The 14,802-nt window shown below is 32.8% G+C and overlaps 1 protein-coding gene and 1 long non-coding RNA gene across 2 annotated transcripts; one reads left to right on the top strand and one right to left on the bottom strand.

Annotated features, from left to right (window-relative positions):
- Positions 1-8,679: 8,679 nt before the first annotated feature.
- On the bottom strand, positions 8,680-14,124 carry LOC122522457 (protein suppressor of forked). Its single transcript, XM_043643616.1, has 13 exons — positions 13,608-14,124; positions 13,182-13,373; positions 13,061-13,093; positions 11,385-11,482; positions 11,140-11,293; positions 10,825-11,058; positions 10,362-10,745; positions 10,042-10,288; positions 9,877-9,946; positions 9,695-9,791; positions 9,263-9,521; positions 9,052-9,186; positions 8,680-8,955 (listed from the first exon to the last, which is right to left on the bottom strand). Exons 1-13 carry the CDS (start codon positions 13,629-13,631, stop codon positions 8,741-8,743), a joined length of 2,142 nt encoding a protein of 713 aa, XP_043499551.1. The 5' UTR covers positions 13,632-14,124; the 3' UTR covers positions 8,680-8,740.
- LOC122522539 lies at positions 14,066-14,391 on the top strand. Its single transcript, XR_006305080.1, has 2 exons — positions 14,066-14,181; positions 14,278-14,391. It is a non-coding gene; the product is annotated as an uncharacterized LOC122522539 (long non-coding RNA).
- Positions 14,392-14,802: the final 411 nt, after the last annotated feature.

Raw genomic sequence — 14,802 nt, 5'->3', positions numbered from 1 at the left:
GTAACATAGATTCAAAAGAAAATAGAAGACGCGAGAACATTTGCAAGAGCTCGATTTTGGCTAGAACTTCTTAAAATGTTTGAGAAAATATCTTACAACGTTTTTCGTTTTTGGTTCTCTTGTTCTCCTTTTCTCTCTTTCTCTCTCTGTTCCATTTTATTTATGTTCAAAGAAAATAGCAATTGCGAAAGGGAGCACGTTTTCATTTTATCTTTGGCCATATCGTTCCGATCTCGTGGAAAAAGGGATGATAGATGTTCAGTAAGAGTCAAAGGGGATGGGGAGATCAGTGGGGTAACCTTACAAATGACTCTCCATGCCCCCAAGTTAATTGAACGTTGGGTAAACAGTTCGACTAACGTGCTCGATGGTTTGACAAACGCGTAAAACGTCGAACAAAGGGAAATATCATTTTTCATAAAGGAAATCGATAGATCGTTTTTCGACGAATAAATTAATTGGAATAGGCTCGTTGAACTGGAACGACGTTAGTTAGAACAACGTGGTTAAATGTAAAGAGAGAGAGAAAGTAGTAGAAGAAGAAAAAGACGAAGAGGAGAATGAATAAGGGAGAAAAGGGAGAAGGGATTGAGACTAGATAGTTTGAGAGATAGAGAAATGTAGTAGTTAGAGGTATCACAGATTGCGGTTGCACGTAGGATACCGATGGATCCAAAGAAAACGTTCACTCAAACTCGACTTGGCAGTGAGGCTTCTCTGATGACCCCATAACCGCACTCAAGTCAAAACGGAAGTCAAATTGCACGTTACTCCTAGAGAATCTCCGTCCAGATCCAATATGGATCCAAAACTTAGTTCAAAACCGCAAGATCGAACGTTTCGGCGTCAATGCGTGCTTAATCACGAGACGACAACTTTGAGTTTTTTATTTTTGATAGTCAATCGATTTCAGTAATTTATCTTTTTTCATAGATTAGATACTTATTTTGATAAGTAAGTAGAAATGATTAAAGACCCGTTTAATTCGAATATTCGTAATTACAAAGAATGACTCCTTGAAAAGAGTAATAGTAAACTATAGTTCTATTGTGAGAGAATATGACGGTGTGGGAAGAGTTGGTAGCAACTTTGTAACTGCGCGCTTGTGAAACAAGTTTGTTTCTGTAACATACGCATGTTCTTTCATAGACTAGTAGCCCTTCAGCAAAGGCAACGAAGAATGAATTTTCTGGCACGTTTAATACTCAAAGAACCCTCTCAGTTCAGCCAAAATGTTTTAATTACTCTCGGTACAAAAGCGTTGGTTTGCCATATGTATAGAAAAATGATGGTGGGAGTATGGCGATGTTACACGAATAAGAGGAATGTAAACGACAAAAGCCGCGACTTTGCTGCACGCCCCCATACATGAAGAAGTAAAAAATGAAATTAAAAAAAAAGAATCAAAAGGAAACACGAGTCGTGACAGAAATCGTGCTTTTCTTTATATTCGTGATAATAGAAAAATTTTCTACTTTTTATTTTTATCGTCGCACGATTATAGAAGTAATAATAGTAGTAACAATGTTGAATTCGTAAAAAAATATCAATATCGACTGTGCTGTTTTTGATTGTCTTGCTTTTTTTATTTTATGTTTCATTCTTTATTTTTTTTTATCGTTTACATTTACAACGTATGTAGGTGTTATGTCGTTGTCGTCGTCGTCGTCGTCGACATCATAGTCGTAGGAAGACTACAGTACGAAAAGAAACTTGTCAGAGGTAACGTTTAATAAATTTCCACCTCTCGCTCGAGCTCTTGCTTTTGCTTCACAATGAAAACGGTGGCTTTTTAATGAAAGAGAATTTTTCTCTTTGTCCTGAGCGAGTGTACTCAAGCAGAGGCGCCGTGCCGCGCCGCCACGAAACTAGAAAAGCTTTTCCCTTACTGCATTGTAACGCACGCATTGAATTCCATATAAAAAAGCACGATTCGTCTTTTTTACGCTCGTCAAGTTAAAAGTCAACATAGAATTTATTTCGCGTGATAATAATAATAATAATAATAATAATAATAATAATAATAATAATTGTCACCACCGTAATCATATTCATAATTATCAGTAACGTCCAAAAGAACTTTTCGAAAAAAATAAATTTTGTATCCTAAACGTGAGTTACTTTTCGAACATTTTGACGATAAATTAATTTCTTGTAATCTTCTAAGCTATTAAGTCTTATGATTCTAATTTATTTATTCATAATTAGAAATTTAAAATCGATAATCTTGTAATCATAGAGTAGAATGAATTAGAAAATAGGTCTTCATTCGTGAACGTTGTGTAATGTTAAAGGCCTCCTAAGCGTCAAAGCTAATTAAATTATCTTACGATTTTCCTAACGAGCTACCCTTTAATTCCTTCGTGGTAGTATGATCCACGATATCTTCTTTTTCATTTTTCTTCTTCTTCTTCAGATAACAAGGAAAAAGGCCTCTTGATTAATACTCCTAGCTTGTTCCAGACGAAAGCATTTCTTTCTCTCTCCTCTTTCTCTTGGTCGTTTCTTTTCTATCGCTCCTCGACTTTAGTTTCTCGCATCTTCTTCTTCTTCTTTTTCTTCTTCTTAACGTGCTACAAGGAAACGTACGAACGCATCTATTCATCATCCACGATGGCGCACGTTATCAATTTCTACAACGAGTCTTGCACTGAGATTATCGTTGTTTTTCGAGAGCTTCTTAATTGTTTAAGACAGTCTCCTTCGTATACGTCTACGTTTGCTGGTTATCGATTTCTTTCACTACGATCTCGTGCGTGTTAGAAAATATAAATGTTTTTTTCTATCGAACTTTTCCTCGAAAAAAAAGAAAATAAAAAAGAATAGAAGAAAAATGGACTAAAAAGCTCATGTAATTTTACGATAAAACATAACGACAAGTAATTTATTCATGTTAACTTATGGAAAATAGAATAGGAAAAAGAGAAAGTGAGAGATAAAAATTTGGTCAATTCTCAACGATTAGTATTCGAGAGAGATCGAAGTTTCGATTTGAAATCGATTCGAGTTCGTATACGGTTACGTCCACTTGACCAACGTCGGCGTGCTCCGCGTCGAGTGCCATCGATAACCATGATAAATGTGCCTACCAACATACATACGTGTATATACCCATATATATACATCTATATTTATATATACATATACGTATATGTACAAGTACAAGTAAAAGAGAGATGGCATATCCACATCGACTTCGATCGAACATCGGCCACGATCGTATCTCTTGTCGCTTTCGATGTCAATTTTTCGTGAGACCAATGGAAAAAAGAGAAAGTATATAATACTAGAGAGAGAGAGAGAGAGAGAGAGAGAGAGAGTGAAAAAAATATCGATCACTCAAGTTTTCTTTCCCTTTCTCTCTCTCTCTCTCTCTCTGTCCCTTCTCTCTTTTGATTTTTTCCATGCCAGTCACGCTTCTGTAAAAATCCCGAGCTGTCGGTCGAGTAATAAACCGTTTTGACCAGCAACGTGTCTCGATTTTCCGACTGGATCATCTCTCAAATATTTTCTCAAGCTTCAAATCGTGACTTTAATACAGTTTACAAATCAGAATGAATCTGTAGTCAAATCTCTTTTTTTTTCATCGTTAATATCATTATGGCATCAATTTTATCATAACTCAAGTATTATTATACATAACGTATTTTATAAGAATCATTTGCAAATAATAATTATATTATATAAATTGTTAGAAATATGAAAATAAATTGATAGTGAAGTATTCTCTTAATTATTGTTACGTGTATATAAATGAATAATTAATTAAATTGATTGATTGTATATTAAGAATCTTTTTAAATGAAAAACAATATAGAAGGGTGTATGTAATATACGTTCGTCCATCGTAATGGATCGGCAACCTTCTCCCACCAATCCACGTATAGGATCACTACACATACGTTTGGCTAATGCAGCGCAAATTTGGCACATAAATATTGCAGAGAAGCGACAAATGGATCTGAGCCATGCGCACGTCACCGGTCAGACGTAGGCTAGCGGTATTCTCGGTAATTTAACGGAATACACACAATTAGGTGAGGTAATTAATATTAACGGTAGCGGCTAGAGCGTAATTACAATTAGATAACATCCCTGTGATTAACACTATTGTTCGACTCTCTTCATTCTTATTCGACCCCAAACGTTTGCGTTTTACTCGAAAAACCATTATTTATATAATACTTTATATTATACTTCGTATAAAAGATAAAAATATGAAATATTAAATTAATGCATAAGTTGGATATCGAGTATCTCATCTTCTTCTATTTATCATTTGAAAGAGGTAGATAAATTCTTTTGAAAAAAAAAAAGAATTTTGTACAATCACCACGAATGCATTTAACCGTATAAACCCTGATAAAAGCTCGTTTTCACGATTAATACATTAGCACCTAGGTGCAATTTCCTCTTTCGCACGAATGAACATCCCTCACGTAGGATAACGCGGCGATCTCGCATAAATATCCGTGGAAAGTTTATTACGTCGATAATGCATATCGGTGGAGACGTCGGATCTGGGGCAAAGGGGATGAAGGGGATGAAGGGGATGAAGGAGGTGAAGGAAAAGGAAAAGGGAAGGGCTGGCAAGGTGTGCGCGCAAAGTAACCACCGGATATATCTCGGCATTCTTCTTGTCCATGCATTTTTCTGGCTTAACGTGAATAGCGAAGTAAGGTGCGACGAGAGAAATGTATACCAACGTTAGAAGGAAAAAAATAAAATCAAATCGTCGTGAAAGGGAAGAGATAAATTTCTTCTTCTATTATTCACGAGACGGTAGCACTTTTCAAACAGTTATTGTAAAGATAACAATGTCATCTAAGGGATGACGAGTACTATTCAATGACTCTATCCAATAAAGCTTACCTATCGATATGCTATAATATTCCTTCCTTATCGATATTTCGTTCTCTTTAACGAACCTATCGATTGAAAAGTTGACAAAAGAATTTATATCTATGATCAAATTTCTTTTTTTTCTTTTTCATAATCATTATGATTTCAATTATACGTAAAAAATATGAGACAAATTTTGAATATGGAATGACAAACAAATATCTAAATACATGATTTCAAAGTGACACATTTAATTCAACTTTAGGATAGAATTTTTTTTTAAAATGAGATTAATCTTATCTTATAGTTTCTTGTGGCTATCGGATTGTTGTCTCGGAGAGAAAGATGTGGCTCGTTGGGGCAAGTTGGCACGTCGACAAATATCCGTTTGCCTTCATCGACGTTCTTAGTGGGGTTGAAATTACTCTTCTTAGGCGGTAGCTGGTAGAATGGAACGGCCGCGATGGTGGCAGTCCACGTTTTCGGCAAAGTAGGAGAGAGTTATGCGTTTGCGTTCTATGAAAGGCCAACTAGCAGTTCCAAACCTCCTTTCGGCTCTTGTCATTTGTCTTCCTCCTGAGATAGAGAAGCAAAGTTTCAAAGACCACTCCAAGTTGCGTCCCAGGCGGTTACGTGAGAGTCTCCCTAAATTTTCTCTCTCGCTGTAGAATTAATGGGCCGAGCAGCCAGTTGTGATATCTTCGTTAACCTCGCGAGAGTCGTTCTCGATGAAAAGAATATATGATTATGTTAGATACCAACAGTATACTTAAACTGTACACAAATCTATACCTATATCTTTCCAATTAATCTGATATGTACACTTAATTAAATGTGTAAAATGTGTATAGTAGGTACACCTACTCTATATGAAAAAAGAAATAATTATATATATTACGGTTACACGTTGATAAATGTTTCATACCAAGTTTAACAAATCATTCCAATATATTTGTAAAGCTTTGAAGTTAAGCTGGTATTACATATGACGTTAACGAGAAGATCTTCAAAGGGAAAGAGAGAAAGAGATAAATTTATTCTCGTTGATACTCCTGTTCGAGCATAGCTTGAAGGAATAAACCGATTATCGGAAATCGATTACATTCGTGCATCGATCCAAATCGTCGCAACCGAGTAATTATTAAACGTCGAACCGTGGGAGAACGATCGAGTGACGGTTGTATTCGAAATTTCCGTTTCTTAAGAAGCTTTTTAAAAAAGAAGGAATAATGTTCAACGGTAAAGTATCCCTGCAGCAATTTTTTATCGATTATAATCGGAAATAAGGAATTCAGGAACGATGTGAAATATTTGTTTTGAACTCATTCGCGCATAATAATATTAGAAAGCATTATTATTAATTATTTCAAGTAAAGAAGAGTAATGTTGAAAGTTGAAGAGAACATTAAATAAGAGTACAATGAGAAATATACCGTGACAAAGAACGTGCAACGTATTTTGTGCCACGCATTTGGCTCGTTAAGAAACCGTTAACAATACGAAGTAAAGACATAATACTGTATTCTGCTAATAGGAAGGTAGATTTAATAATTATTCTCTCTCTCTCTATCTATCTATTTATCGATCTCTTCCTTTCTATTAAAAAATAAATTATTTAAGAATTCAGAGAAGATTTCTTAAATTTCTTTTATTACTTATCAGTAATAATCAAAGTTTCAGCAACAAATACAAGCGTTTCTCGATACGAGAATAAGAAGGATACTTTATAGCTTTAGGTGTTAGGAACGAGTACATTATCGAATCCGTAGGAAAACACCTGGATCCATGGGTTCAGGTGGTCGTGAAAATTTCAGCGAGATACTATAGTCCTCCTAATAAACGATGTTATGGTTTCTTCCAATAAGAGACAAGTAACATTTGAGATCTCTTTTTTCTTCTTTTCTCTATTCTATGGATTTTATTTCTATAATATTTTCTTTTCATTTCTAAACACTTGTGTGTGTTCTCTCTTGAACATGAATACATTAGATATTATACAGTTGCTTCTCTCCGAGCTTACTTTTTGAAAAAGTCATTAAAAGTGTAAACATTAAATGTGTTCTAACGAAAGTGCTTACTGCACTTGGAGATGCACGAACAGATATGACGAACGAGTTGGTGTAATTAGACGAAGTAAAACACTGTTCTCTATTGATGTTGTACAACTACTCAGGGAAAACATAAAGAGAAAGTTTAAAAGAGAAATAAAAAGAGTAAGAAAGAGATAAAGTTAAAAAAAAAAGAGAAATATATCGAATATTTTTACTTTGACCGTTCATGGTTCAGTCAGGTCGAACATAAATGTAAGGTATCTTGGTTCAAGACGGATGGAGGCACAACTATGCCATAGTCGCGCGTGCCAAGCGTGGTCAGAATTTATGTCGACGTAATAGAGCTCCTGCAGCTCTTCCTTCCTTCCTTCCTTCCTTCCTTCCCTCTCTCCGTACTACGTCCCTTCTCAACACACACTCGTACACATTCAAACACATCTTCAATCGAATCTTCTACAATCATCTACCACTTCATTATTCAGTAATCAAAAACGAGCTTCGTTACTTCCACGTTGATTGCTCCTTGTTATTTTATTCGGTTTGGATTGACCGATTTTACTTTCAAACGAGAAATTTTCTTCTTCTTAATCGACTAAACTTCTACCTGGATAAAATGTTTCAAATCGATTCAATTTCAAATGTATCTGCTACATATGTGTATGTATATATCGATTCGCGTTCGGTTAGCCTACATTATTACCAAGCGTCATGCTACCTCGCACGATCTTGATTTTGCATTGTAATTTGCGGAAATGGCTAACGAAGTTGCCAGCAGATTTCCATCATTCATCAAGTTTTCGAAGCAACTCTAACAGCGGACGCCGACTATTTTCAAAGGCCGCAGACCAATTTAGCGTAACCCGAAGGGAGCCATTACCAGCCACTCGAACTACGAATGCCGATCAAAGTTTAATTGCGCTCTTATCGAAGTGAGGAAGATAGATAGATAGACCGAGAGAGAGAAAGAGAAATATACACATATATATCTGCTAACGGATTTCGGCTCATTCGCGAATAGAATCGTCGATGACGAGTTAATAGCTTGGTCGCTTCTCGTATCGTGTTCACGTTTCATGAAAGAGAAAAATAGGAAAATAAAGAAAGAGACAGATATATATTACACATATATATATAATAAAAAAAACAGAATCGTTTATTAAATCATTTTTATTTTACAAGAAATCGTCAATCATTATCTCTGACTTGTAAATAATTTTATAATATTTCTCTTACATATAGTACAAATGTTTAAGTTTTATTTGTTTGTCTGCTTTAACATAAAAAATGAATGTTAACACACATTGTTATTCGGATACAAAGAAATATATCGGAAAAATAGAAAATACAAATGATACTAGGTACTGATACTGATATTCGATTCTCTTTCTAATTTTGTTCAAATTAAAATATTGTCTCTCTTTAGATATTTCAAATATAAACGTTATCTAAAGATATTTAAATAAAAGTTTAATTGATATTTATATATATATATAATATATGTATATATATATATTTATATATATACAGGGTGGTCTAGTAATTTATAGTGCTAACAGTTAGTGGACCATCCTGTATATAAAAATATTGAAATTTTTAAAAGTACATGGTACTCAAATATACTCAAAATATCGTGCTAACAGTAGCACACAAGGAATTATTACGATTTATACTTATTAATTATGATTGATTTTTTTCAGCATATCAACATTTATGCCAAGATGTTATCTAATAAACAAAAGGAAATATGAAAAATATCTCGAGGATATTTGATCCCTCTTCTCCAAAATTTGTCGTAACGAGCTTCGCGTAGATCCGTTTGTTATAATTAGAAACAACGTAGTAAGTCTTTATTTTACTCGTTTCTGTTGCCTTTGTCGGTAAATATCGTTCGCTGGAGGCGGTGGTAAATCTTCTTCTTCGCTGTCGTCCCCAGCTAAACGCGTTCTTTTACGTTTGGAACCAATACTCATACCATCGTTGCTCTCATCGACGATCCAATGAACGGATTTGGCTAGATCGAATAATTTGGTGTCACAGCCGTTATCCGCGACTGGTAATGGTGCTGTAAACATTAATTCTTATGAATTAGTATTAATTTAAGATGTTGATAAAATTCTAAAAATTTTAAAAGTTTATTTCATGTTGAACTCGAACTTACCGTGATCAGGCAATTGAATTCTACTAAATACATCCATAAGTAAATCGACTGCAACAAAGGGCCCTCTGAAGCAACCAGGTGGTGGTAATATCGTGCATAATTGTGCTGCGGCAGGTGGTAAAGGAAAAGTTCCACCTACAATAACGTTAAAAAAATCATGTAACAAAGAAAATACTTATATTATATGAAAGAAAAAAATATATTTATTTACCTGGTACTGGATGTTCTCCAGGCAAAGCATTTACTTTTGGTTTATAAGGAATCATTTGTGATAAATCGGGTCTAGGCAAAGATGCTATGGCTTCTTCTGGGTCAGGTACTCGTGGCACTGCACCAGTTGAATTTCTAGCTACGCTAGATACTTCCATATATCCGATCGACCTTAATTCCATTGGCGTACAGGGATATAGATCAAGAAATTTGTATCGATCTACCAATTGAGCCGTTTCTTTTCCTTCGAATTCTTTAATCTAATTAAAAAAAAAAAAGAATATTTTTATAGTTATGTAATTATGGAATCTTGTTTTATTTTAGATTAAATAAAAGTTCCTACGTATTGCCGCTGATGCTGGTTAAACGGTTATTTATTATTGAATTATAAGTACAAATTAAAGACTCGCTAAGATAACTTTATTATACATACCTTCTCTAATACGGCACTACGTCTTTTTTCAACTTTAACGATACTGGCCAAATCTCCTATGTTAGATTCAAACTCCAAAAAACGATTCCAAATATCACTGAAATATTTATTTAACAAATATAATAGTGAATGTTAAACAAATACATAATCAAATCTCATATTTATGAGAAAGAAATACTTACACTGATTTTCCTGGTTCCAAACTTCCAGAAGATAATACTCTCTCGAATAAAACCCTTGTATTATTGTCCTCTAAAATATTATATAATTAAATAAGTAAGTTATATAATTAAATAAGTAAGTTATATAATTAAATAAGTAAAAGAAAATAATCTAAATATACTGACCATTCAAATGTGATAAGTAATCTATGTAACATAGAATATAATCAGGATTGTCACCGAATTTTTTCAATCCAAGCTCGAAAATTCTAAATGCAATATTTTTATCTTTGGTACAGTAGTATTCCATCAATGCAGCAGCTACGTATACGTGATGTTTGCACCGTGGATCTTCGCGAGCTCTTTTAAAAACAGTCCTAGCTGATTTTATTCCTTCTGCTCGTCTCGCAAATTTCATGTATTGCACGTACGCCTATAAAATCAAAAAAATATCATTTACACGATCTATCATAGATCATTTTTGTTTGATTATTAAGAATACTAACCAACGTAGGATCAATGTCAGGAATGTCGAGGAACTTTTGATAAATTTGATGAACTTTCTCATATTTAACTCTGCCTTCTTCAAAATCTGCATGAGCAAAGTATAACAACATATTTTTGGACAACAATGTGTTTGTAGCTCTTTCGAACATTGTTGCTGCTTCATCGCTTAAATTTTTGGCAGCATTAACATCTCCCTTTTCGGTCAAAATCTTTGAACTAAGTTCTAGAAAATGGGCAGCTTGATGCCATACCGCAGGATGATGACCAAGGCAAAGTAAACATTGCTCTATCGCAAACATTACTCTACGTGCAACGAGTGATGTATCTTCTGTTCTTAATGGATTACTACGTTCCCATGCAATATACTTTTTCCATAATTCAACCTACAATACACAAGAGTAAAATATTCGTATGTCTAATAAAAAGATTTTTTTCTAGACTTGCAATATTTTCAATAATTACTTGTTTCACTTCTTCTGGATGACCAGTTGGTGGTACGCTAGGAGCACTTCTGTTCAAACCCCTTGTTACCGCTTCTAATTCTTTAGCAACTCGCCTAGCATTCATATAATCTCTCGATCTCTCCAATCCCATTTTTTCTGCGATTATTGGATTAATACTTTGTTCGAATACTATGTAATCTTTCCATAATTGTTCCATGTTTATCATGGGATTAATAACGCCGCGTTGGTATACCTGTAACATATGAAAATGTTTTAATTCTATATAATTAATTAGGAGAGAGGTATTTAAATAAATATATGTATAGTTTATTACCTTACGGACAGCGCTAATCTTTTGGTTCTCAGCATATGAACCTACAGCTTCTACACTTTTCAAAAATGTAACATAGTCGTTCCAAATACTATAAGAGTGAATATCCATTCCAATTTTATCCAAAGCGAAGTCGTAAGCTTGTGCCATCTTCTCCCTAAAAAATGAATAATTATTTGTTATGCTTATTTTATATTTGAATTTTTTAATAATGAACTTATTAAAATATATTCAAGCATCATACTTACTTGTATGTTGCAAGACTTGCTTTTGTTTCTTTGACATAAGAAAGGTAAAGTTTCCATAATTCAATGTTTAAGATTTTCATGAGGCACCTTTGGAAAAGCTGTTAGACAAAACAACCAATTTAGTCTGATCAATAGAAAATTAATATGCCGAAGATATATATACTTCCGTCAACACTCGATCATAAAATAAGACACATATCCACCACCTTACTTACCCACATAGGCAAGTTTTCTTTCTATGCATATAAAATATTATCGGTACAAATCACGTCATAGTAAGAGAAAATTATAATTCCATTATTTATTTTGTAAAATGTGTAACAAAATATACAATAGTTATAATATTATGTATATGCATATATTTTTATGTGTACGTATATAGATATGTATATTTAGATATGTATATATTGGGATAAATAATAATGCACAAATGCATCAATTGAGAATAGTTTATTGCATAAACATATCCTTTAATATTACTATTGGGTAAAAAATCTTTAACAGATGTGACCATTATTTACAATTGCTATAAAATAAGCCCCACACAAAATAAAAAATATTTATTTATTTTTTTAGGCAGGGCTATGAAAAAATTTAGCAAACCTACGTGGGATCTAGAAATGAATGATCCCCAAACGATAGAAAAAAAATGAAGACAACACGAAGCAACACAAGGTGAACGGAACAATTTTATTAATATTGTATATAATAGAGATCCAAGATAGACTTTTATTGTAATGGATTGTTGACTGAAAATCATCACCTTATGCTACCTCTTTAAATATATCACATTACTTGAGGATATTAATGTTGCCTCAAATAATTGTGATTGGATAGGGTCTGCTAGGAAACTATGGAATTTGGTAATTGATTAGATTGATCAATTACAAACTTATGTTTGTAGATGAGATAATAAGATACCGTAATATTCAGAAAATAGGAGTAGTAATTGAACGCAATAACTACCACTTTAAGATTCACAGTAGAAATTCTGTGTTTACCAATTTCTGAATCATTTGTCACTTTGTTAGAGGTATTCTAAACACAACTAATATATGTAACAAATGTACCGCAGGAAGGAATACAAGGCTGTTATATTCAGAAAGTTGTCTTCTTAAGTCGTTTCATGCAAAATCATTTAGATACTATTTTGTTATTGTATCCTATCATAGAAATAAGAGAATGAAACCTATGATTTACATAAGAAAACAACCTCCCAAATGTATCAACAGATCAGTTATTAATTAATGAAATAATTAACTTATGGTGAAATAAAATGCTTTTATTCACCTCACATGATATGTAAAGTGCCGTGTATCACATTGTAAGATAATATTGAAACATTTTAAGTTAGTCTGACAATATAATTTGTGGTGCTACTGTAAAAAAGAAAACTTAAACATCAATAAGTAATGTTGTTCGGTTAAAAACACCATTTTCTTATACTTTACAAATCTAAACTTGTATCTATTATATGAAAGTAAGACGCAGTACACATAGATTATGTACACTGTTCTACATATAATAATTAATAACTTGAATTTTAATATAAGCAAGAATTGTAATGTAAATTGTGTTTATATATTTTAACTGAACAACCTAAATATCATGTTGGCGTAAACATTTAATTTATTTTTACTTAAATTTGAAAACTCAAACAATTAATGTTAACATACCTTTTCGACCTTTTCAAAGTTCCGCATTTTCATCTGAAAAAGATGATATTAATTAGGTTAGTCATATAGTTGTATAAAAATCATTGTAATCGTAGTAGACATCGAATACCATTCACTATACCTCTTGTTCTATATAAATTTTCCAATACCGGCCTGCAGACGGAAATACAGTGATGAGCTTTTCAAAAACTGGTCGAACTTCCGTAATAGGCCTATTTTGAGCTTCTCTAATTAGGACGCTCCAAGCTTCTAAATCATAGGGCGATTCATCTACTGTTTTTTGGGCACGTTGTAACTTTTCATTGCCCCAATCCTAAAAGAAATAATACATAATTATAGAAATATTTTAGATCAAAATTTTCAAACTCAATTTTGTTGAAAAAATTAGTCAATATATTTTCATAAGAATATATTATATGTTTTGTATCTTTTAAAGAAAATATGTAAACGTTTATAAAAAAAAATAAATATTTAATAAAGTATTCGCCAAAGAAAAGGTTATCCAAGCGATACCATAATTATCTATAGGAAAACCTCATAAACTTACGAATTCTGTCTTATCTTCCGTCATATTTTATTTGCTTCTTATAAAATAATACTAAAAAAATAGTCTTTATATTTAAATAATAATCTTTAAATTATTTTAAACTGTTTTTTCATAGTACACAGAAACAAGCTATCGCGTATAACAAACTACTACTGCTTACAATGAAGTACCGCGTTCATCGAACTAACGGTTCAACAATCGATATATCGAAACATTCGATTGGAACCAGAAAGAGGATCTTTCACAGCAGCCCGCAAATAGTGAGACCTGAACAACCAATCCATATTTCTTCCGTTTTAATATTTTATTTTCTATTGTTTTAGAGAAAAAATGAAAGTAATGTTAAGCTAAGGCTGTGTTTAATTTATGTTGCATTCATTTGTCACGCCTCTGGTGGCGAAAACTGACAACTAAAAAAACCCCACGTATATGAATAACCACTGCTATTCGCGCTATTCCGTTACAACCACTGAGCAGGACACACGCGTTATACTAGCAGCGACCAAAGACTGAACACTAGTCACTACTTCCGCTTTTCTTTGTTACATTTGTTAAGTTTATAATATATATTTTTGTAAGTCTTTTTTGATACGTTTAAAATATAAAATATTCTAATAATATATTTCCCTAATGAATTAATTATTATTGAATATTGTTGAACACGCTACAGTTAAGTACATACTATCGCCCACTGGTGGTTCCAGTGGTAACAAAAATGGGAAGATATAAGAGGGGACTTGTGAGCTTCTATAGCGCAAAAAAAGTTGGCACAGAACCTCCAGAACTAAGAAAAATGAAGATATACATTTAATTGCTGGCTAGAAGCTAATTCGAAATCCATATTTTTAAAAATTTTTTATTAATTATTTAATTAGTTATTGATAATTAAAAATTTGAAAATTTTTTTTGTTATTTCTCAGTAAAGCAACGTAGTTGGCCACATCGGAAAAAAATGAATAAGTGCACTAATCTGATAATAAAATGTTTATTTAAAATACATAACTTTTAACTTTATTAATTAATTATTTAATTAGTTATTAATAGTTAAAAATCAAGAAACGTCATGAAGAGGTTATATGTTATGCGCATGCACAACCACAAATTCAAGGTGCAAGCGCACTTTGAAAAAAATAAAAGTAAAGTTGGTAAACCTGCAGGGGATATATTTAAAGTTGATTAATAAATATAATATAAA

The sequence above is a fragment of the Polistes fuscatus genome, unplaced genomic scaffold, assembly GCF_010416935.1.
Source record: "Polistes fuscatus isolate 324 unplaced genomic scaffold, CU_Pfus_HIC Scaffold5, whole genome shotgun sequence".
In the NCBI taxonomy this organism is placed as follows: Eukaryota; Metazoa; Arthropoda; class Insecta; order Hymenoptera; family Vespidae; genus Polistes; species Polistes fuscatus.
The sequence above is the reverse complement of the archived record's forward strand: the minus strand, read 5'-3'. Positions and strand labels throughout refer to the sequence as shown.

Excerpts from the sequence above, each read along its gene's own strand:
- LOC122522457 (XM_043643616.1), bottom strand. The coding sequence starts at position 13,631 with ATGACGGAAGATAAGACAGAATTC. Across the intron at positions 11,059-11,139 it reads AGATTAGCGCTGTCCGTAAG|GTATACCAACGCGGCGTTAT; the intron begins GTAATAAACTAT and ends CATATGTTACAG. Across the intron at positions 9,792-9,876 it reads TTGGAACCAGGAAAATCAGT|TGATATTTGGAATCGTTTTT; the intron begins GTAAGTATTTCT and ends TAAATATTTCAG.